The 21,374-nt window shown below is 53.4% G+C and overlaps 1 protein-coding gene across 3 annotated transcripts in view; it reads left to right on the top strand.

Annotated features, from left to right (window-relative positions):
- Window positions 1–21,374, top strand: part of ncoa1 (nuclear receptor coactivator 1) — a 53,249-nt gene that overhangs the window by 7,277 nt on the left and 24,598 nt on the right. For 2 of the 3 annotated variants that reach the window (XM_035421973.1, XM_035421974.1), the window contains exons 2-4: window positions 3,884–4,060; window positions 16,948–17,053; window positions 20,361–20,527. In XM_035421973.1, coding sequence (XP_035277864.1) covers window positions 16,965–17,053; window positions 20,361–20,527 — 256 coding nt within the window. In that variant the 5' untranslated portion in view covers window positions 3,884–4,060; window positions 16,948–16,964. Of the gene's footprint in view, window positions 1–3,883; window positions 4,061–10,227; window positions 10,504–16,947; window positions 17,054–20,360; window positions 20,528–21,374 lie in introns of those variants that run through there. The other variant, XM_035421975.1, reaches the window with a different exon arrangement.

Raw genomic sequence — 21,374 nt, 5'->3', positions numbered from 1 at the left:
TGAGCGCCGATAAGTGACTCAGGGGGAGGCGTGGCACAGCGGAGTCGGGGCAGGGTCTTTGGCTACGCCCACGCGAAATGCGGTGGGTGGCTAGCGGGACACCCCCACCCCCCCCCCCACCCCCGCCCCGGCCGGCCTTCATGGCCCTCTCACCTTCAGAATCCTGCACCTGGAACGAAGCTCCATGGTCACGGCCTCCGAGGGCCCCAGATAAGCGACGTGTGGGGAACACCGGCGACGAGAAAGGGGACGAGGATGAACCGAAAAAAACAAGTGTAGATTCTGAAAGAAAAAAAAAAAGAATCCTCCGTTCCGCTCGCGCCAGCGTACGAGCCGCGCCCCCTCACCGCGCCCCCTCGAGCTCGTAAACGAGCTCGTAAATTGCAGTAAAACCGGCGATGCGTGCTCCCTTTTTTTTTTTTTTGCGCGGATCTGCGGAACCCGGGACGGCGTTCCAGCGTTGGGTTTTTACTGCGTCCCGCGCGGGTGTTGCTCCAGGCCCAGATGAGCCTGCGAATCTTGGTCGCCGTCCATTCGTTCTGCGCTACGTAACGGACACTTTGCATTCCAGCACGTTGCATTAGGGCTCAGTTTGCCAACGGCTAATGCAGTTTTGGGCTCGGTCCCCTGTCGACAAAGTATGAATGAATTTTGACGGCGTTTGTCGGTTGAATTTTATGATGCTCCATAAATCTCGGATTTGCGTCCGCCGCCAACTCACTGACTGTTGCGCGGTCAAGGAATTTTCGAGGTGAAATTGTGGCTTAGCGGAATTTCGCGCAAGCTGTGCTTGCTCGAAACTCGCAGTTTCCTTTAGATGTAATTACCTTTGCCAAGGAGGTTATGTAATGACATCTGTCCATCTGTTCGTTTGTCCAACTTATCTGGAGAAGTGATTTTTTTTTTTTGCCATGAAATGTACTGTGCACAATTATGATCCCAAGAGGAAGAAACCTATTGATTTTGGTAACCCCATAACCTTTCCTCTAGCGCCACCATCAGACCAAACTTTCAGATTTTGTTTGACGTATCTGGCAAAGCAATTGCCGAATTGCCATGAAATTTGCTGCGCTCATTCATGTTCCCAAGAGGAAGAAACGTATTGATTTTGGTGACCCCATGACCTTCCCCCTAGCGTCACCATCAGTCATAACATATCTCAAAAAGTAACAACTGGATTGCCAAGACATTTTCTGTGCACATTCATGTGAGGGGGGAGACTGTAGTGCCTTGGCAGAGGTCTGCACACTACTGAGGGCATTCTCTCTAGTTATCCATGTATTTTGGACAGTTAATAATGGATTAATATTTTATTTAGCAATTCTGTGATTTTATTTGGCTTGCCGTACCATTTTGTTAGCCCAAGGGGTCGATAAATGACATTTTAAACTTTCCCTTTGGGGGGAAAAAAACCAATAAAAAAACGTTATTGAAAGCTGTTCTTACTTATGTCAACAACTAAAAGGTACGTGAAGGCTCGGAGCGGTTTACTTTACCGTGCGTGTTTATTTAGTCCTTCACACCTCTTACTGCAGAGCCCGCCCCCCCGCCCCACCTACCTGAGGAAGCAGCAGCACTTCAGCGTGTAAGCAGGGTTTCAGGGGCAGGTTCCCACCCTCCGGTTCTGCGTATGAGCTGCGCAGGTGGGAAAAAAACGGCAGTGCTGTTGCTTCGAATCGGGTTCGAATTTAAACTGCATCCATTCGTAGCGTATCACATCAGAAGGCCCTTCCTGGTCCTGGGGCACTGAGGCTACCTCTCTCAAGCCCCCCCCAATCAAAACCCTTAATTACGTAAATGGGTCACCTATTAGCACCTGTGACTGGAGGGTGACCACGGGATGGGCTCCCTCGGGGAGAGCCGGTAAACCAGCGCGATTGCGTCGTCGCGGTAACGCCGTCAACGGCGAAGCACGCCGGAGTCCGACCCGCCTCCGATAATGCAGGAGCCGTATTTTTTTCCCCGTATCTGCCTCAGCCCCCACCCCCCACCCCCCTTACGCCACCTCGTTCGCTCATGTTACAATAACAAGATCCTCTTGGCAGAAGGGCGGTTTCAACGCACTTCCTCCTCCTGACCAGAAATCCCTTTGAAGTGGTCACAGTATTGACATGTAACGCGAGGCAGGAAACGCAGGCGATAGATTGTCATGAGACACCCATTAACGGTTCTCAGCCTCTTAAAAAGAATAGGGGTTTGGGCCCCTCTGGTGTAAACAATACAGCTTGATATTCCGTAGTTCCGCATTACACGGAAGGACGTGCCTTATGTGTCCGGATAGTTTTTGTTGTTGTCGTTGTTTTTGAAGAAAAGTGGTCCAATTCTTTTACGCTCGCCTGGTGCTTGTTTGTTTGTCTGCCCCGTGGTTGGAGCGTGAGCAGTAAATGCGGGGTCTTTAGAACGCGCCGGCGATTGCGAGAGATGAATCGGTTTCACTTGCCGCCCCGGCCTATCGCGATTTAACGGGAGTTCATCTGAACCGCGGTCCAACTGCTTTTCGGGAGGCCCGTAAGAGAGCCGTACCCCGCGTCGTTTGATGGAGGTTGAGCGACGGCCATTAACGCAGGTACAGCGTTTCTCTCTCTCTCTCTCTCTCTCTCCGTACCTCACCTCTTCGGTGTCACAGAAAACCACCTTCGAGTCATCCCCGTTCATCCCTCTGTTACAGAGGTCAGTCACCATTCACAGGGCCGTCCATAACAACTTGCTGATTCGACTTCTGCTTGTTCATCACTGTAACATCGCTGTTTTTTTATGTTTGTTTTTTTAATAAAAATGGGTTATTACTTCGGTTTTTCTATGTATGGCTCTAGCTGAAGTGCTGAACCAATTAAATTTAACGGCTAATCAACACTGTCGATCATGACATTTTTGTTTTTGGTCTTCTTCAGCCAGTATTTGATCATTTAGGCCTCTACGTGCCAGTGGGATAGAGTGCATTTTGTCCCAATGGGAAAGCGGGTCAATTGAAATTGACATAGACACTGGAAAGGTAACGCGGAATTGACAAATTACCTACGGGCAATAAACAGAAATTTCATAGCGATCTATCAGAGTTGTACCCCCAGCCCTGTACCACAATTCGTTTGCTATCTCCAATGCTGCTGCTGCTCTTCGCTACAGAGATGAATGTTTAGAGAATTTGTACCGGGTTTTTTTTTTTTTCTGCGCTGAGTTATAATCTTCCTGTTTATATGGAGATAGATGTGTAGCAGCGCGGAATAAATAGGAATAGAAATATGTGCCGTACTCAAAGAAAGCAAAATGTGTAATAAAACAAAGGTACCAAGTTGCCACTGAGTAAATCATTTTTAGTGAGCTTGGAGAGGCCGATCCAATCAACAAATTATAGGTAAGAGTTGTTGTTTTGACAACTTGCGTAACATTTTATACTCCTAACTGAAATAAGCAGATGTTGTGCAAGTAACAAAAAAAAGAAAAAGACATTTTTAAATGAATATAAATCATTGGCAGTGAAATTGTGTGAACTGCAGCACAACAGGAAAAAAAAAAAAGAAACATACGGCAAAATACCGGAACGTACCAATGTGATCAGGGTGATTTAAGAAGAAATAAAGGAATGACTGAATTTCACGTGCGATATCTCCGAACTGGAGAAGCATGAGGCGGACTGAACCACGATGCACCATGCCGCCATGTTTGTGCGGGTCGTTTGGTCAGTGGCGTACAGCTCCTCGGGGTGGGTGGGGGGGGGGGTCATGCTTAATCAGACTGTGAAGCAGGATGGCAGATGCGTATTTGTTCCTTAATTAAGCGACCCCGTTGTCTGAGGGATTGGGGGGGGTGGGGGCAGGGGGGTGGATCTGCCAGGTTAACCCATTCCTCCCCTGTGTGCGTGTGTGTGCGTGTGTGTGGTCCGTAGGGCCAGGGCTGCCCCCCCCGTTCCACCCTCTCCCAGCAGGATGGTGCTGAGTGAAGGGGAGGACACTGCGCCGTAGCAACCCGCCCCCCCACCCCCCCCCCCCCCACTCCGAAGCACAACCCAGAGGACTACACGCCCCCAGCCCCACATGAGCGCCTCCCAGGAGCCCTAAATCAAGTGAGTCCCTCCTTCGCCTCCTCCTCCTCCTCCTCCTCCTTCTGCCACTGGACTCTAACAGAGCCCGGTCATCTTCTTCTGGTGACTCCTGGCAAAAGCCATGTCCTCCACTAGTAACTCTATCAGAGCTCTGTGCTCCTCTGGTAACTCTGGTCCAGCTGTCAAATCTGCGGCTCGTCCTCCACTGGTGACTCTGTCAGAGTCCTCTTCTCTTCTGGTAACTGTGGAAACCATGAGGTGAAGCTTGCAAAACACCCAGAGGCTCCAACACACAACTTGTTAAAAAAAACAGTCACAATGAAAGCTGTCACAATGAAGGTGTGTCTGAGTTTTTTTTTTTGTTTTTTTTTTTTTTGCGAACCCTTCTGTTGAGCACCTCTGCTAATTAGATGTGTGAATAATCTTTTGGTTTTGGAATCTGATAATGCTAGATGCTGGAGCCATGTCCTCTGTTAACTGGTAACTCAACCAGAACCATGTCCTCTGGTAACCAGCAGACCTGGGTCAAATATGTATTTGTTTTGGATTCATATACTTTTCTGTGCTCTGTTGATCTTGCCTGGTATAACTGGGTCTGTCAAGATGATATGGGGTTTGCACTTTTTGAGAGTATTTCATTGGTTCCAATACACCAGACAAGATCAGTAAAGCGTAGAAAAGTATTTGAATCCAAAACAAATAAGTATTTGACCCAGGTCTGGTAACCGGTAACTCACCAGATCCATGTCCTCTGGTAACTGGTAACTCATGAGAACCATGTCCTCTGGTAACCAGTAACTGACCAGTACCATATCCTTTAGTAACTGGTAACTCATGAGAACCATGTCCTCTGGTATACAATAACTGACCAGTACCATGTCCACTGGTAACTGGTAACTCATGAGAACCATGTCCTCTGGTATACAATAACTGACCAGTACCATGTCCACTGGTAACTCATGAGAACCATGTCCTCTGGTAACCAGTAACTAACCAGTACCATATCCTTTAGTAACTGGTAACTCATGAGAACCATGTCCTCTGGTAACCAGTAACTAACCAGTACCATATCCTTTAGTAACTGGTAACTCATGAGAACCATGTCCTCTGGTATCCTATAACTGACCAGTACCATTTCCTCTGGTAACTGGTAACTCACCAGTACCATGTCATCTGGTAACTCATGAGAACCATGTCCTCTGGTAACCGGTAACTCTGGCAGAGCTGTAGCGGACAGGCTGCCGTGCCGACGTCCCGGGGCACGTCTGCGTTTCCCGGCGGCGAGCCGTCTGCTCCAGCGCTGCAGTCGAGCAGCCGGCGCGCCACCGCCTCCGTACGGCCAGCAGTTGATTTAGGAAGGCGCGTTTCGGGGACCCCGCGTGTTGCGGTCATGTCTTATTTCATTTCTGTTGCGCGGGACGAAGCGAAGGCCGCTCTGATTGGTTTCATATGGCCCGGTTGCCGTGCCGCGGAAAAGGAGACATGTGACATTTGTTTCAGTTTTGCAGATGAAAGGTTTTCTTCTTCTTTTTTTATTCTTCCCCCTCCTACAAAGATTGACATCCCTGAGCCTTATAGCGGGAAGAGATTAAAGAGGTTTTTTTATTTTATTTTTTTAAATGCGCCTCTCAACTTTAGCGGTCATTAATGGTGTGTGTGCCAAAATTGCACGAATCAGAACAGGCACGCACAAAAAATAAGTTTTTTTTATTTTATTTTTTTTTTTTATCCAACTCGGCCTAAAGATTAGCCGTGTTTCCGTAGTTAACAGCCTTTGCTGTTTCCATGGAAACTTGAAATCCGATCCTGTGTGGCCGGTATCTCTGCCTGATCATAAATCTTCCGTAATTCGCTGTGCTCAGAAACCTAAGGACCATGATCAATTGCAACCTTGCGTTAACAGTGTTTGGCCGACTTGGGTTTGAATTCATTCATGCGGACTCTACGATGCCCCTCAATTTCAACAGCTTTAGAACAGGACAGTTCCATGGTTTTAAAAAAAATAAATTATTTTTTTACCTGGCCCGAGTCTTGAAAATGGCATGTGGAATTCACCCGTGACCAGCAGCTACGTAGAGAGCAGGCGAATCACGCTCCTCCAGTATGCCACCCAGTGCCGTTCCAGTTTGGTAGCTTGAACCCGGAACATAGGCTACATTCCTCTAAAGCGAAAATGCAACTGTCAAAATGTTTACTATGTATGAGCCTATCAGTTTACTGTATGCAGCATGTATGTTTTTCTGACAAATAAAGAGATGCCTCATTGAGTTTAAATTCAATTCTATGAATTGGAATAAAATTTAATTTAATTAAAAAAATAAACAAGATTTGCATTTAAATATAAAGACATTGGATTAATCCAAATGTAAGGTGCTTATAATTGTTCTTCTTCATGCCAGATTTTAGTCACTTGCTATGGCCGTGTTGATAATTGCATTCTTGCCAGTTGATTTCAGATGAATTTATCTGCGCAGGCAGTATGTGCTCCAATCCCCTTTCAGCAAAGTAATGAATGTACCTGCAGAACCAGACTGATGCAGTAGGGTGTGTCTGCATACTGGTCCCTATACGGTATACTGCTGGTTTTACTGGTCCCTATAACACGCTGCTGGTCTTACTGGTCCCTATACTGCATACTGCTGGTTTTATTGGTCCCTATACTGCATACTGCTGGTCTTACCGGTCCCTATACTGCATACTGCTGGTCTTACTGGTCCCTATACTGCATACTGCTGGTTTTATTGGTCCCTATACTGCATACTGCTGGTCTTACCGGTCCCTATACTGCATACTGCTGGTCTTACTGGTCCCTATACTGCATACTGCTGGTTTTATTGGTCCCTATACTGCATACTGCTGGTTTTACTGGTCCGTATAACGTACACTGCTGGTCTTACTTGTCCCTATAACGCACAATGCTGGTCTTACTGGCAGGTGTGGGGGTATCAGGGTCCCTATACCGCACACTGCCAAATCACGTGGCTGTCACACAAAATGAAAGAAAAAGTACTTTGTGTAACGGTGAAAGCGAAGTTTTTTTTTTTGTTTATTTTTTTTTTAATCGTCAGGGTGACTAACAAGCGTCAGACGCGATGTCAGGGTGAACAGCGGGGTGCTGAATTCGCCAGCCTCTTGCCCCCATTCCACGATTCTTCACCACGTCGTCTGCGTCCCGGGAAGAACGTCCCTCTCTTTCTTTTTCCCTCCGAACAGGATGTGATCGGCAGAAGGAAGCGCTCTCTCTCTCTCTCTCTCTCTCTCTCTCTCTCTCTCCCCCCCCTTCGCTTTGCCACGGGATTGGTTGTCCGCACAAATTGATTACACGTCTTAATGGGCCCTGAACCTAATTTTAAACTGAACCAATTAGTTCCTGTCCTCGGCGACGGTTTTTCCGTCGGTTTCCGAGCGTGTTTTCTCTGAGGGATGGAGCGATAATGAAGCGGTGCGTGATGTCACCCCCGACACCTGCTGCCGTCTGCACTCCAACCCCGCCAGTTCTCACCCGCCCCCACCGCCCCTCCACCTCCCCCCCCCCCCTCCCGCGCCGCATCTCCACTTCACAAGTGTTTCAATTAAAAAGGAGCCTTTGCCTTTCTCCCGAAGAAAACTTTCTACCGGCGCAAAGTCACATTTTACATCAGATTTAACCGTCAGGAACGCAGATTACACAGATTTAAACACGGGGAGGTAAAGCCACATTATATGGTGAGCTAAACTCAAAACGTGGTGGAACCTACGTACAGCCGTGAGTTGAACCTGGAAACATAAATGTTTTAAGTTCAACGCGTGGTTGTTGAACATACATAAACTCACAAATTTAACTGGAGACAAAGTTAGCCCTACATAAAACTGAGTTTAACTTAACTTAATGTTCAGTAAAACTGGGCCAGTGCTGATTGGCCGGGAGCTCCATTGGGGGTTCAGTCTGTTACGGGTTGATGCTCGTCCCTGTCATTAGGCAATCGAGCACGCATGGGACTGTATGCTAAAACCACACATGGATGGTCTTCCTCCGACTCTGCTCTGTGCAACCTTAGCTGCCGTCTGCGGTGTGAAAAGAAGCAGCTGGGGTTCGCGCCTGCAGGTGAAGATAGTTGACCGTTCCAATATTAGGAGGAGAACTGGACATGGTCAATCCCACGTTGGGTGCCAAATAAAAAAAAAAAAATAAATAAAAAAAGTAAAGATAAGTTAAAACCTGTGTCAAATCCTGTAGTTCCCTTAGACCATGAGGTTTGGCCTACATAAAAATCATGAGTTACACTTGAAATGTAAAGATAGAGCTGCATAAAGAGTTCACTTGAAGCAAAGCAAAACAAATTCCGAGTCCAGCTGTGGCACGGTTACGCGCCTCCCCGGCCTGCGATTCCACAAAGGCTGCGGCTGGTTCGCTGAAACAGTCGGTCAGGTGACCGCCAAAACGAACGGTGGAGGCCGGAGCGAGCCGAGGGCCCCCCCGCCGGGTCCCGCGGCGAGCCTCTTCCTCCTCCGAGCAAACATCCTGAATGGCGGGGCGAGCGGCGAGCGCGCGGAACAATGGCGGGAGGGAGCGCGTAGTCGCCCGTCGCCCGCCGCCCCCGCTCCGCGTCGCCCCCTGCTGGCCGCCCGGGCCCGGGCGTGACATTTCGCGGCGCCGCCGCCGCCCGCGTGCCAGGGGAAAAAAGAGGCGCGCGGAAGGCGATGGGCGGCCGGCTTGGACGGAGGTCAGCGGCAGCTTTTGTGGAGGCTGTAAGTCGTGGTGTCACTGAGGAATCTTGGCTCAACTGGCCGTGAACTCGGCGCATTTAATATAGGAGTCCTCCTCCTACTCATGCTAAATCTAACGCTGCGCTCTCAAGCCCGTGCGGTGCTCGAAGCACTCCCTCGTGCGCCTGCCTGAGGCCGTGCTGTAAGCTTGCAGACTGACTACCGCTAGCGGTCGCGACGCTAGCTAAAACAGCTCTGAATGGCCCCCGCTCTGCGCCTGCACCTTTTTACGCGCCTGAATGTAAATGTGAAACAAATGGAGGATGGGTGTAGCTCTCTGGAGCCGTGCGGGCCCAGTCCCCCATGAAGCTGCGGCAGAAACGGAGGCTAGCGCTGGCTGGGTGTCCGGACCCCTCTCATGGGGGAGTTAGGGCCTCTGAGCAGATGTCAGTGGCCCCCGGGGGGCCCCCCGGTCAGAGGGCCAGTCGGGCTTTATCTGAAGGCCGGTTGATATCGAGCCAGCCGGGGCCCGAGCGCGAGCCCAGACTTTGCCCCCCACCGCGCGCGTACGCTAACCGCGTTAGCCCCGCTGCGAGGCCCGGGGGGTGGGGGAGAGCGGGGCGGCAGCCATTAGTATCAGGTGTGTAATCTGAGCCCGGCAGGAGGTGTGCGCCTCTACGCGACGGGGCGGTTAAGTGAGCTGTGAAAAATAAACACGAGGACGTGAGCTTTCCTGTTTACGCTCGCCGCCGCCGCCACCGCTTTTCACCCAGAATCCCCCCCCCCGCCAGCCTTACACGTCTAACACGCCGTGGTGACAGACATCTCTTTTCTGTCAGTTAAAAAAATATTATATTTATCTATTTGTTTATTTATTTATTTATATTTAAAAGGCCACGACAACTTGTCTGTAGGCGGGGTCAGCCGGTCATTTTAGGCGCTGAAACGGTAGAGGGGCGTGTCGACGGAGACGGACGGGGTCCGGCGGGCCGCCGTTTGGGACGGCGCTAATAGCGCGCGGCTGGCGGAGCGTATTCTCCGTACCGCCGGGGGAGGGAGTCGGCAGCAGTGACTGAGCAGCTTCTCATGGAACGAACCATCGCGCGCGGGGAGAGAGGGGGGAGGGGTGTGCGTGCTCTACAGCTTGGAATGTGTCAGTTTCAAAAGCAACCTCTCTCTCTCTCTCTCTCTCTGTCTCTCTGTCTCTCTCTCTCTCTCACTTCCTTGTTTCGCCCTCGTTCCCCTCCTCCGCCAGTACCTTTCCGCTCGACTGCGCTGCGTTAAATCCGTTATTTTGGATCTCTCTCTCTCTCTCTCTCTCTCTCTCTCTCTCGCTGCGGAGGTTCTGTCGGACGGTGGTGTGTAAACAATCCCAGCGCGCACGCACACACACACACACATACACGCGTGCGCACACGCGATCCCCCCCTCCCCTCCCCTCCCCCCCTCCCCTTCTGGCGGAGTGGTCCGCCCCTCTTCCTCTGTGACATACATTGCTTTTCTGTGTGCGAGCGGCGGTGGTTAGACTAGCCGAGCGCGCAGCGAGAAAGAGAGATAGAGAGAGATAGACACAGAGAGAGAGAGAGAGAGAGAGAGAGAGAGCGAGCGAGAAGCCTGCGGAATGGAGACCCCGCCGCGGAGGCCCGTCTCTCCCTGCGCTCCCGCCGCCCGCGGGGGTAGAGCTGTCCCCCGTCCCCCCTGCCTGTGGGCCGCTCCGTGAGCCAGCGGGCCCCGCGGTCCTCCTCCCGAAGCTCCTCTCCGCGTCGTAGGCCCTTCAGGTGCGCGTTTGTCACTTCTTCCTTCCCCCACCACCCCCCCATCCCTTTTCTTTCTCTTTTTTCTCCCCCCCCCCCTTTTCCTTTCTCTCTCTCTCCAGCGGGTTGCGGGTTACCGTGGTAGCGAGCCGCCCGTTTAGCGGGAGAGCTGACTGCGTGGAGAAGAGCGTGTGTGAGCCCGTGCCTGCGCATGTGGCTGGGTGGGTGTGTGTGTGTGTTTGTGTGTGTGTGTTTGTGTGCAATGCGTGCGTGCGTGCGTGCGTGCGTGTGTGTGTTTGCGTGCGTGCGTGTGTGTGCGCTTGTGTGCAGTGTGTGCGTGCGTGCGTGTCTGTGTGTGTGTGTTTGTGTGCAATGCGTGCGTGCGTGCGTGCGTGCGTGTGTGTGTTTGCGTGCGTGTGTGTGTGTGCGCTTGTGTGCAGTGCGTGCGTGTGTGTGTGTGCGCTTGTGTGCAGTGCGCGCGTGTGTGTGTGCTTGTGTGCAGTGCATGCGTGCGTGTGTGTGTTTGAGTGCGTGCGTGCACATGTGCATGTGTTTTCTGCGAGCTTACAGTTTGTAGGTAGAACTGCGCTGTGTGCGTACATGCATGTGTATACGTATGTGTGTGTTTTTGTATGTGTGCGTGTGTGCGTGCGTGTGTGTGTGTGTGTGTACGTATGTGTGCCTGTGTCTGTGTGTGTGTGTGTGTACGTGTGTGTGCCTGTGTGTGTGTGCTTGTGCAGTGTGATCTGAGGTGTGAATTGCAAAGCTTGTAGGTGGGGCAGGGACAGTGTGCAGTTTTTTTTCTTTTTTTCCCTTTTCCTAAAGGGTGCCGCTAGTGCCAAATGTGTTGAAAGGAAGGTGTGTGTGCAGCAGCGTGTGTGTGTGTGTGTGCGCTTATGTGTGTGTGTGTGTGCTTGTGTGTGTGTGTGTGTGTGCTTATGTGTGTGTGTGTGTGTGTGCTTGTGTGTGTGTGTGTGTGTGCTTATGTGCGTATGTGTGTTTGTCCCACGCTTCCTGCGGCTGACCGTGCGGGCGCACATTCATAGCACATGGATGACCGCATTGTTTTCATACGAACGCCCGTAAATCACTGCGCGGCAGCTGTGGCCGTTAGCAACGCCACTGTGTTTGTCCGTTAGGTCCGTCGCGCCGACCGATTGGTCGAGGACTCTCTGCGTAAACACGCGGCCTAAAAACATATGGAAGATGTACGGAGGGGTACAGAAACGCCATTCCGCGGACCCCGCTGGCGCTGCTTTGATTTTCTTCGGCTCAAAATGTAGTTGGGGATTCTGCGCCCATCACACGACCGAAGATATTTGACAGTGGGAAGAATCTAAAACACTTAACCAGATTATCACAAAAGGCAGTTAAACAGCTGTGGGATCTGACATATTGACAGCGGCTTAGTTTTCATTAGAGGCGATACTGGAGAGCCGATGTGGGAAACGAAAGCAGTGAGGTCGGGGTCAGAGCGATCATTTATTCAGGATTAAACCCGAATTTATTCATTTATTTGGCTATTTTAAATAAATGTTGAGTAATAGGGGATCAGAACGGAAATGCGTTCAGTTAGCAGCAGCAGAGAAACCCTTGTTTGTTTTCTTTTTTTTCTTTGCAAATTGGCTTCGACGTTGTTATGGAAATGGGTCCTTGTGCAGAGCTCTTCACTTCGGTAATCGCTCACCGGATTGTGTAAAAACGTTTCCTCGACTGTCCTCATATGCCAGTCAAAATAAAAGGAAAGAAATAAAGGCCCCCCCGCCCCCCCGTTCAGCAGCTGGAGAAAGCGATGCAGCTGATCTCAGGTCAGAGGAAGAGCCCTTCCACAGCCAGGACGGCGTTTCGGCACTTTCGGTAAAGAGGCAGTGCTCAAAGCGTCTCTCACGCAGGTGCCTGTCCCTTTGAAGCGGCACGGCGCAGTTTGGCCGCCGCTCCCTGGGTGGGGGGGCAGGGGGGTTAAAGTTGACCCCGGACCTGCCGTAAAAACCAGCGCTCCTCCTCGCAGCCGGAGTTCCCCCGCCGGGCACGCGCTACGCCTCACCAAAACAATGCGGTGGCGCGGCAGCGTGGAGCCCGCTTCCTTTCCGGTACGGCAAGTCCTGGCGCAGACCACAGACCTGACAGCCCGAGTTCACACGCTGTGTGCGGTGGAGGTGAGTCACTGGAGTCCAGGATGTGTGTCACTGTCGTGGCAACCACTTTTTTTTTTTGTTCTTTTTTTTTTTTGTTTTAACCGTGACCTGAGCCGTGTGTTACAGCACAGTGTATGTTGAGGGCCGTGTGTAATTGGCGCCTGTTTGGGTGTCAATATTATCTCTGCTGGGCTGCCTGTGTGCTGTTCTGTTGGAGCCGGAATGGCTCCAGAGGTGCTCGTACTGGCTCTTCCCTGGAGTTGTGTGACTGTGTGTGTGTGTGTGACTGCGTGTGTGTGTGCATGTGTGTGTGACTGCGTCTGTGTGCGTGACTGCGTCTGTGTGCGTGTGACTGCGTGTGTGTGTGCATGCGTGCGTGACTGTGTGTGTGTGTGTGTATGACTGCGTGTGTGTGTGTGACTGCGTGTGTGTGCGTGACTGCGTCTGTGTGCGTGACTGTGTGTGTGTGTGACTGTGTGTGTGTGTTGTGCGTGTGCATGCGTGCGTGACTGTGTGTGTGTGTGTGTGTGTGTGTGTGTATGTGGGTGTGCAGGTGGCTGCTGCAGAAGGCTGGCTGTGTGTTTGTAGGGGCCTTCTCCTGTTTGTCAGTGTACTGTAATCGTGTGCACCGCGCGTGAAGCCCAACTGTAATCAACCCAAGGCTGCTCTTGCCTGATGGCGCCTCATTGGTCGGAGTTGAATTGTGCAACACGGCCGACCAATGAGCCGCGAGCCATTAGCAAACACGAACGCGAGCGGCCCACTGTACAAAGGTGGTGCCGTCCTTCAAGCGCTGGCCTGGGGGACTCGTCCACATTCCAGTCATAATCATGAACTACAACTGATAAATTAGCCAGCCTCGCGCGGAGAGAGAGAACGCAGGGAGCCAGGGGTAGGGCTCCTGGGCTGAGAGAGAGAGAGAGAGAGAAAGAGAGAGAGAGGCGGTAGTCTCAAGGGTCTGAATGACGACTGATAAAAGAGTAACTGACCACACACCGAAGTTTTGGCTCTCGCATGTTTCATACTGCAGTGCTTCGACCAAACGGGTCTTTGTTTTTTAGTTCAGTTTTTCTTCCCTTTCTTCTTTCTTCCTGCACTTGTACCCACCTGGGGTTTGGGTGCACACACTAACTTGCTTTTCTTCTCTGAATGGGGTCTGTCATAAAGAGAAACGGGGAGGTTTTGCGCTCTTCCTCGTTGGTTGGACGAGGCGCGTTTGACGGATGTCTGTCGACGGCGAATTGGGTTGACTCCGGGACACAGGCGACCCCCGTGCCTAAGCTGCCGCCGTGGGGTTTGAGCCGGCCCACCTCTCGAAACCTTTCTGCAATAAAGCAAGACATTGTTGGCCTGTGCAGGGGCAGAGCTGAGGGGGTATGACAGGAAAATGGGTGGAGTCAAGGGGTATAACAGGGAAAGGATTCTGGGCACTAGGTGGGGTGTGTATGTGTGTACACGTGTGGAAGGGGGAGCCCTTTCTTGTAATTGTTTCCCTGCACAGATAATTTATAGATCCCTCCCTGGGCCTGTGAAAATAGCATTTATACACTGTGAAGGAAATTTGTCCAGCCAATTCTCTCGGGTGGAAGGTTTTTACAATCTTAACAAGAAACGTTCCGGTAATTGAAATACTATTGAAAGATTGCAAGCCGTCTATTACCAGGGCCCGACAAGGAGCCGAATTATAACCGGAGTAATTATGGACCAATCAGCTGCCCATAAAAGGACAAAAATTGAATCGCAAATAGCCAAGAAATTGGCGACTCTTTATCTGTTTGTCGCGGATGTAAACCCACAAACCTAGGTTGTCAGCGTAGATTTTCAGAATGACATTATTGCGGCAACGCCTCGCGTTCGCTGTCAGGGTGCGCCAGATATGACCCGAGCTTCGCCGGTGATGTCACAGGCAGGAGCGGAGCCGGGCGGGAAGGGCGTGGGCTGCGGCCGAGTCACAGACCCGGCCGTGTGGGGGAGACCGGGGCGGCGCTCCCTCTTCCGTAAATCTCCCGCCTTTTTCTTTTTTCTTTTTTCTTTTTTACGAGCTGTCAGACGAAACGGACGAAAGCGAGCTAACGATCATATCGGTCCGCCAGACGAAAGTCTCCCCCGGCCTAATTGCTGGGCTCTGGCAGACGGTGTCGTCCGCCGGGCGCTCCCGGGCCGGCCGAGCGAGTGAGCGAGCGTGCGCGCGCGGGATTGGTCTGCGGCGGCGGCGGCGGCGGGGCTGAATGAGATTCCGCGCGGGACGCGGATCGCATACCAATGCGCCACTGCGGCGCGCGCCGACCTCAGCTGCCCCGCCGCGGCAGCGTCACGTGGGCCGTCCCACAGCTCCGCTCGCTCACGCGTTCATTTATTTATTTATTTCTGCAGGGGAGGGAGGGGATGCGCGCGCCTCTCCCGGCTCCAGGAGAGCCCCGTTTGCGTCTTTAGCGTCTTTAGCGCGTTGGAGCGCGTCCCGTCCGCGCAGGCCGTCCCCGTGCCTCTGTGTGGGTACTCATTTTGAGGCGAAGCGCCGGAAGTGGGGCTGCAGGGATTTAAAGGTCCCGTGAGGCGGCTGGCCCGGTTCTGCCCAGGTCCAGGGGGTCAAATTACGCCAGGGGGGCGGACGACAGAGAGGAGCACACCGCACCCGCAGCACCCTGGCCCTGGGGCATTGTGGGATTGCACAATGACAGCATTATGCACCCACGCCCCAGACCCCTCAGTCTAGGGCCGCTGTCGCCCTTAGAGTTGGGAGAGTGGGTGTGGTGGGGGGGGGGGGGCTGAGCCTGCCTTGCCTGTGGGCCTTGTCGCCATCGTTCCCGCAGGGCGCGGAGGGGTACCTGGCGTGCAGTAAACCCCTGCAGCGGTCTTACAGGCGAAGCCCAGGCCTCCCCTTCCCTGCAGCGGGCGACAGAAAGGACCCCCGCCGTGACCGCCGGGCCGCCGTGGGAAGCGCGCGTGACGAGCCCGCTGCGCTCAGCCAGTCAGAGAGCCTTCCTGCCCCTCCACGCTCGCTTCACTGCGGCGGCGTACGCCCCCTTTAACTGCCCCTCGTCCCGCCCCCCCGCCCCCCCCCCCGCGGGGCTCATGGCGGAAAAGGGCTTCCGGCACCTTCTTCTCAGCACGGCCTTCCTCCCGATTCTCAGAACGAGGTCAGCCAGCTGTGGAGAAAACAAGCTGCTGCATAATAGCGGTATTCAAACCCGGGCTCCATTTTGTCCCTCCCGGTCGGATGGACGCGCGGCGCGAAGGCGTCGGTCTGGCCGCGTTTTCGGCAGCCGTGGCTCGTGTGTGTTTCCACTGATCGCCGAAGGGTATGGGGGGGGCGGGGGGGGGGGGGGGGTCATGTTACTGTCCCCTGATCAAAGGCCTTAAGAAAATGTTTCATTAAGAACCTTGTCCATTACAGATGTGCGGTTGTAATTTGTAAACAAGCTGTTTATGGCGTGGAGCCACCGGCAGGAAACCATGGCTTCATAAGCGTCACGCCAGGCGTCAGCTGACCCCCCCCACCCCCCCCGAGCCTGTCAGACGAGCCGCAGACCTGTGACTTTGGGATGGGGGGCGAGCGTCCGTCCATCCCCCCCTCACCTACACGCTGTCTCTCCCCCCCCCACCCACGCGCTGTCTCCCCCCCGCTCACCTACGCGATGTCTCCCCCCCTCACACCTACGCGCTGTCTCTCTCCCCTCACCCACGCGCTGTCTCTCTCCCCCCCACACCCACGCGCTGTCTCTCTCCCCCTCACACCTACGCGCTGTCTCTCTCCCCTCACCCACACGCTGTCCCCCCCCCCCACACCTACGCGCTGTCTCCCCCCTCCCCCACGCGCTGTCTCTCTCCCCCCCACACCCACGCGCTGTCTCTCTCCCCCTCACACCTACGCGCTGTCTCTCTCCCCTCACCCACACGCTGTCCCCCCCCCCCACACCTACGCGCTGTGTCTCCCCCCTCACCCACGCGCTGTCTCTCTCCCCCCCACACCCACGCGCTGTCTCTCTCCCCCTCACACCTACGCGCTGTCTCTCTCCCCTCACCCACACGCTGTCCCCCCCCCCCCACACCTACGCGCTGTGTCTCCCCCCTCACCCACGCGCTGTCTCTCTCCCCCTCACCCACACGCTGTCTCTCTCCCCCTCACCTACGCGCTGTCTGTCCCCCGCTCACCTACGCGCTGTCTGTCCCCCGCTCACCTACGCGCTGTCTCTCCCCCCCTCACCTACGCGCTGTCTCTCTCCCCCTCACCTACGCACTGTCGCTCCCCCTCACCCACACGCTGTCTCTCCCCCCTCACCTACGCGCTGTCTCTCCCCCCCTCACCTGTGCGCTGTCTCTCTCCCCCCTGCAGGCGTGCCGTAGCTCAACATGAGTGCCCTCGGGGAAAAGGCCCTGGACCCCACCGTCCCAGAGTCCCGCAAGAGGAAGGGCTCGCCCTGCGACACCTCCGCACAGAGGTAAGGACAGATCCCCCGTCCCGTCCCGTCCCCCCTGTCCCCCGTCCCGCCTGCGCTCCCCTAAATCCAGGCACTACGCCCTCGCTCAACTCCTCCTCAGCTCGCCCATGTCCAGTCTGTCCCTGTACCTTCAGGAGCTGGAAAATCCAGGTCCACAAAGTAAAAGTCCGCCCCGGTATTTTGTTCCGGTCGTCTGGATTTGCTAATTAGCACGGTTTTTCAGCCAGTAGGTACAAGCTAATTGGTGAAATCCGCCGGCTGGGTGGGAGAAGCACACGGCTGGACTTTCACTTTCTGACCCCTGGACTCTCCAGCTCCGCTGCGGAGCCAGATGTGAGCGAGTGGGGGCTTGGCCTGTGGGGCCCCAACTGCCCCCTTCCTGCCAAGCCTGGGTCATGCGCCGACTTTTATTACCCACAAGTCTTTGCGTTATGCTGTAAATATTTTGCTTTACATGAAGGAGAGAGGGGAGGGGGCAGAGTAGGAAGCGAGGTTTGCACAATAATCCCTTTTTTATCATCAGTAAATTGGCCATAAATTGTTGATAAATATCCATCAGCGAATTATCTATTTCATATTTATTGAGCCAAGATAGTATATTGAGTGTGAGATTACCTTATAATATCTGCAGTCTCTTTTTCTTTTCTTTTCTTTTTTGCTAGCGGGGCCCTGAAAATGTCTTGTAATTAATTCCTGAGGGCATTACACTGTGAAGGTCAGTCCTGATTCAAAAACAGCTTGCAGCAGTTAGTGACAGCTAACAACTTGAGGGTACGAACACAACAGGGAGGGCAGCGTACGATCGGGGTTAGAGGAAGCCGCGCTTGGAAGTCACAGGACGTGGGTTCGATTCCTGTCCGGCGTGCCGCAGTTTTACCCTCGAGCAGACCTTAACCTTAACCTGAATTGCGTCTGTAAAATGTCCAGCAGTATCAATGGATTGCATCCATCTAGCTGGCTAGCTGGCTTTCTGGCTGTATTATGCTGGCAAACACCTGGGCTGCACTTCACCCACTAATAAGATATAGTGCAGTTTTCAAATATTTGTCCAAAGATAAAATGTATTGATTGTAAACCCTCAGGCAATCTCTGTATTTGTGAGCCGGCAAGCTTAGCGACTGTGCCTAGCAAACAAAGCTGGCTACCTAGTTAGCCAGTTAGCTGGCTAGACACCTATTTCAGTCGACTGCACAAAGGCTAAATTCAGTGCAAGTTAAACAGTTTAGACATCTTGAGCTTTAGCTTTTCACCATTGTGAACTAGCTATCTCATTAATTCTGCACAAATAGTTGTATTTATTTTATTACAAAGAATGTTTTTTTTTTAAAATAGTTTGTGCGGCACAAATATAGCCGTGTTTTGCTTAATGATTACGAGCAGCCGTTGTCAATTACCGCTTTATCCCCCACCCCGTTTCCCAGCCATCCCAGATTTGTGGTCGTCAGGGCGATGTGAATGGATGCAGCCGCGTGCTTGTCGCATAAATGCCGTGTCACCTGCTGCGTGTGTGACACGCTGTATCTCACGTCCTCTGATCTGTAACTGCTCATTCCCGCTCATGATCCAGCGCACCCGCCGCGTCCGTCGAGTATAGGCTGTTATGCCCTGAACGTTAGGTGAGAGTGCTGGGTAACCCTTTCAAGAGCAGGTTTTTAAAAAAAATGTTTAAAAAAAAAAAATCCTCAGTCAGTGTTCTAGAACTCCGCTGCTTTCAGTTGCCGTTAGCGATTGCTGCATCAGCATTAGAGTGTTCGGTCGAGAACATTCTAATCACGTAACTGTGATGTCACAGCTTGACTGAGAGGAAGATGAATAAGGGCAGCAGGGTTTTGAATGGCAGCCCCGGATCGAGGCGAGCAGGCGTCCTGCCGGAGGTCGATTTTTGCGCGATGCGCGCGGTTTTGCGTCCGGAGCCGGCCGAGAGGGCTCTGGCGTCTGAGCGGACGGACTCGCCCCGTCTGGCGGAGCGGCAGCGTCTCCCTGGCCGGGGCCTCCGGTGGGCTGATGTAACCGCCTCGCCGCTCGCTCGCTCGCTCGCTCGCTGCCTTGTTTCTACAGCAACCCCACGCAGCGCCTGACCCCGCACTGCGCCTGCGCGCAGCCCCGGCTATGCGCTGACCTACTTTCAGTGAGCCGCTCTACTGCATGCGCGCGCGCATTCATACACACACACACACACACACACACACACACACTTCCACACACATACACACACTCTCACACACACACACATATATACACACATACACACACTCATATACACACACACACTCATACGCACACATATATACACACGTACACACACACATATACGCACACATATATACACACATACACACACACTCATACACACACATATATACACACGTACACACACGCACGCACTCATACGCACACATATACACACACACACATATACATACGCGCACTCATACGCACACATACGCACACACACACACTCTCACACACACACACATATATACACATACACACACTCATATACACACACGCACTCATACGCACACATATACACACACACTCTCACACACACATGTACATACGCGCGCTCATACGCACACCCGCACACACACACACACACACACGAAAACTCTGTCTTCTGTCCCTGAGTCAGAGCGCAGGTTTGATCTCCTGTGGAACTGTGACTTGAATGTGATTTGTGGCGGGGCCTTCGTTAGTTAGTTTGAGCCTGGCCTGGCTCAGGCCCAAGCCCACCCACAGAACGGCCCTGAAAGTGAATGCCCCCTCCCCCCCAAGGGTATTTACGCACACTCATCCCTCTGTTTCTGGAGAACGAGAGGAGCGCCACGACCCTCATCTTCCTCTGCGGTGAGAAACCGGTGTGCGTTTAGCAGCCATGGCTTAGACTCTGCGGACCCACCTGGCCCTGCCGGGTACCCGTAGTTTCCCCTTTTTTCCGGCACTTTCCGTGGATCCCTCTCTGTGGGAACACAGCCCTTACCAGCCCTTTGATCCCAGAACCTAGGTCATGGGGGGGGGGGGGGGGAGCACCCATTTAACCAGGCCGAAGTGGTCGGGATGTGGGTCTCGTCCCGTTTACCGGGTGTGTAACAGTTTGCGATTCACACAGTAATGTACCAGCGTGAGATCGCCTCCTACTGGCCGCCATAGCGGCTGGGATGAGTTAGCGATTTGGTGTAACGTATGGCAAGGCCCGACCGCGACAGCGCTGTGCTCCCCCCCTCTACCGTTTTTGTGGTTTGGACTGCCCCCGTGACTGACCTCCTGCCTGCCTGTGCCTCTCTGTCCCCCCCCCTTCCCCCCCCAGTGCCGACATGCGGCGGCGGGAGCTGGGGTGGCGCTACATCGACGAGCTGGCGGACCTGCTCTCCGCCAACATGGGAGACATCGCCGGACTCAGCGTCAAGCCGGACAAGTGCCACATGCTGAGGAGCGCCGTCGACCAGATCCAGCAGATCAAGAAACGCGAGCTGGGTGAGCCTCCGCCCTCCCCCCGCCCCCCCCCCCCCCCCCCTACACACACACACACTCCCCCCCTCCTCCCCCCACCCCCCCTCACCGTTTACACAGGGGCCCAGCCAGGGGAGGGACTGATGCAGCGATATTTGCAAGAGAGAGAGAGGGAGGCGTGCGTGTGTGTGCGCGTGATAACTGGAACGGTCTCGCCCGCCGGGCTGGGACGCGGCGCTTCGACTCGCGGGTCCCTTGCGGGCGACGCATTACCCCCGGGAGGGGTCCCCCCGAAAAGCGCAGCACCTGCCCCGCAAACCCGTAACACGCGTGACCCAACGAAGAAACACCGCATGTTATTTTACAAAATAAAAATACAAAAAAGTGAAAAATACTTTCTGAGCAGAAAACGGTTTTAAGCCCGCTAAGTCCCCGTGGGTCACCTTAGGCCTATAAACCTCTGGCCTGGTTTTGAGAAAAGGCATTTTAAGAAAAGTGATGAACCTGTGTTTTGTAGCTGTCCAATGACCGTGGCGTGCACTGTTGTACGTCGCTTTGGATGAAATAAGCGTAATGTGAAGAAAGGTGATAAAATGGCGGCGTGCCGAGGTGGTGAGGCTGGTTTGTGGAGGCGCTCTGTGTAACCCTACGGAGATTTTGGGTGCTCGGCCTGGCAAAAGAGCTGAAAGTAGAGCGCGTCCATCGTGCGTCCGCTGTTCGCCGGCGTGTTGCATCGACTTTAAGGAGAAGGCGCTGTTGCTTTTGTTTAAGCCGCGCGCGATCTTGCTGGGAACTGCTTTTGGGTGTTTTTTTTTGCGAATTGCAATAATGGCGCCGCTAACGTTAACGTGAATAATGGCGCCGCTGCTGT

Source organism: Anguilla anguilla, chromosome 6 (assembly GCF_013347855.1).
Source record: "Anguilla anguilla isolate fAngAng1 chromosome 6, fAngAng1.pri, whole genome shotgun sequence".
NCBI classification, from domain to species: Eukaryota; Metazoa; Chordata; class Actinopteri; order Anguilliformes; family Anguillidae; genus Anguilla; species Anguilla anguilla.
Note: the sequence above shows the minus strand (reverse complement) of the source record. Positions and strands in the feature narration are given on the sequence as shown.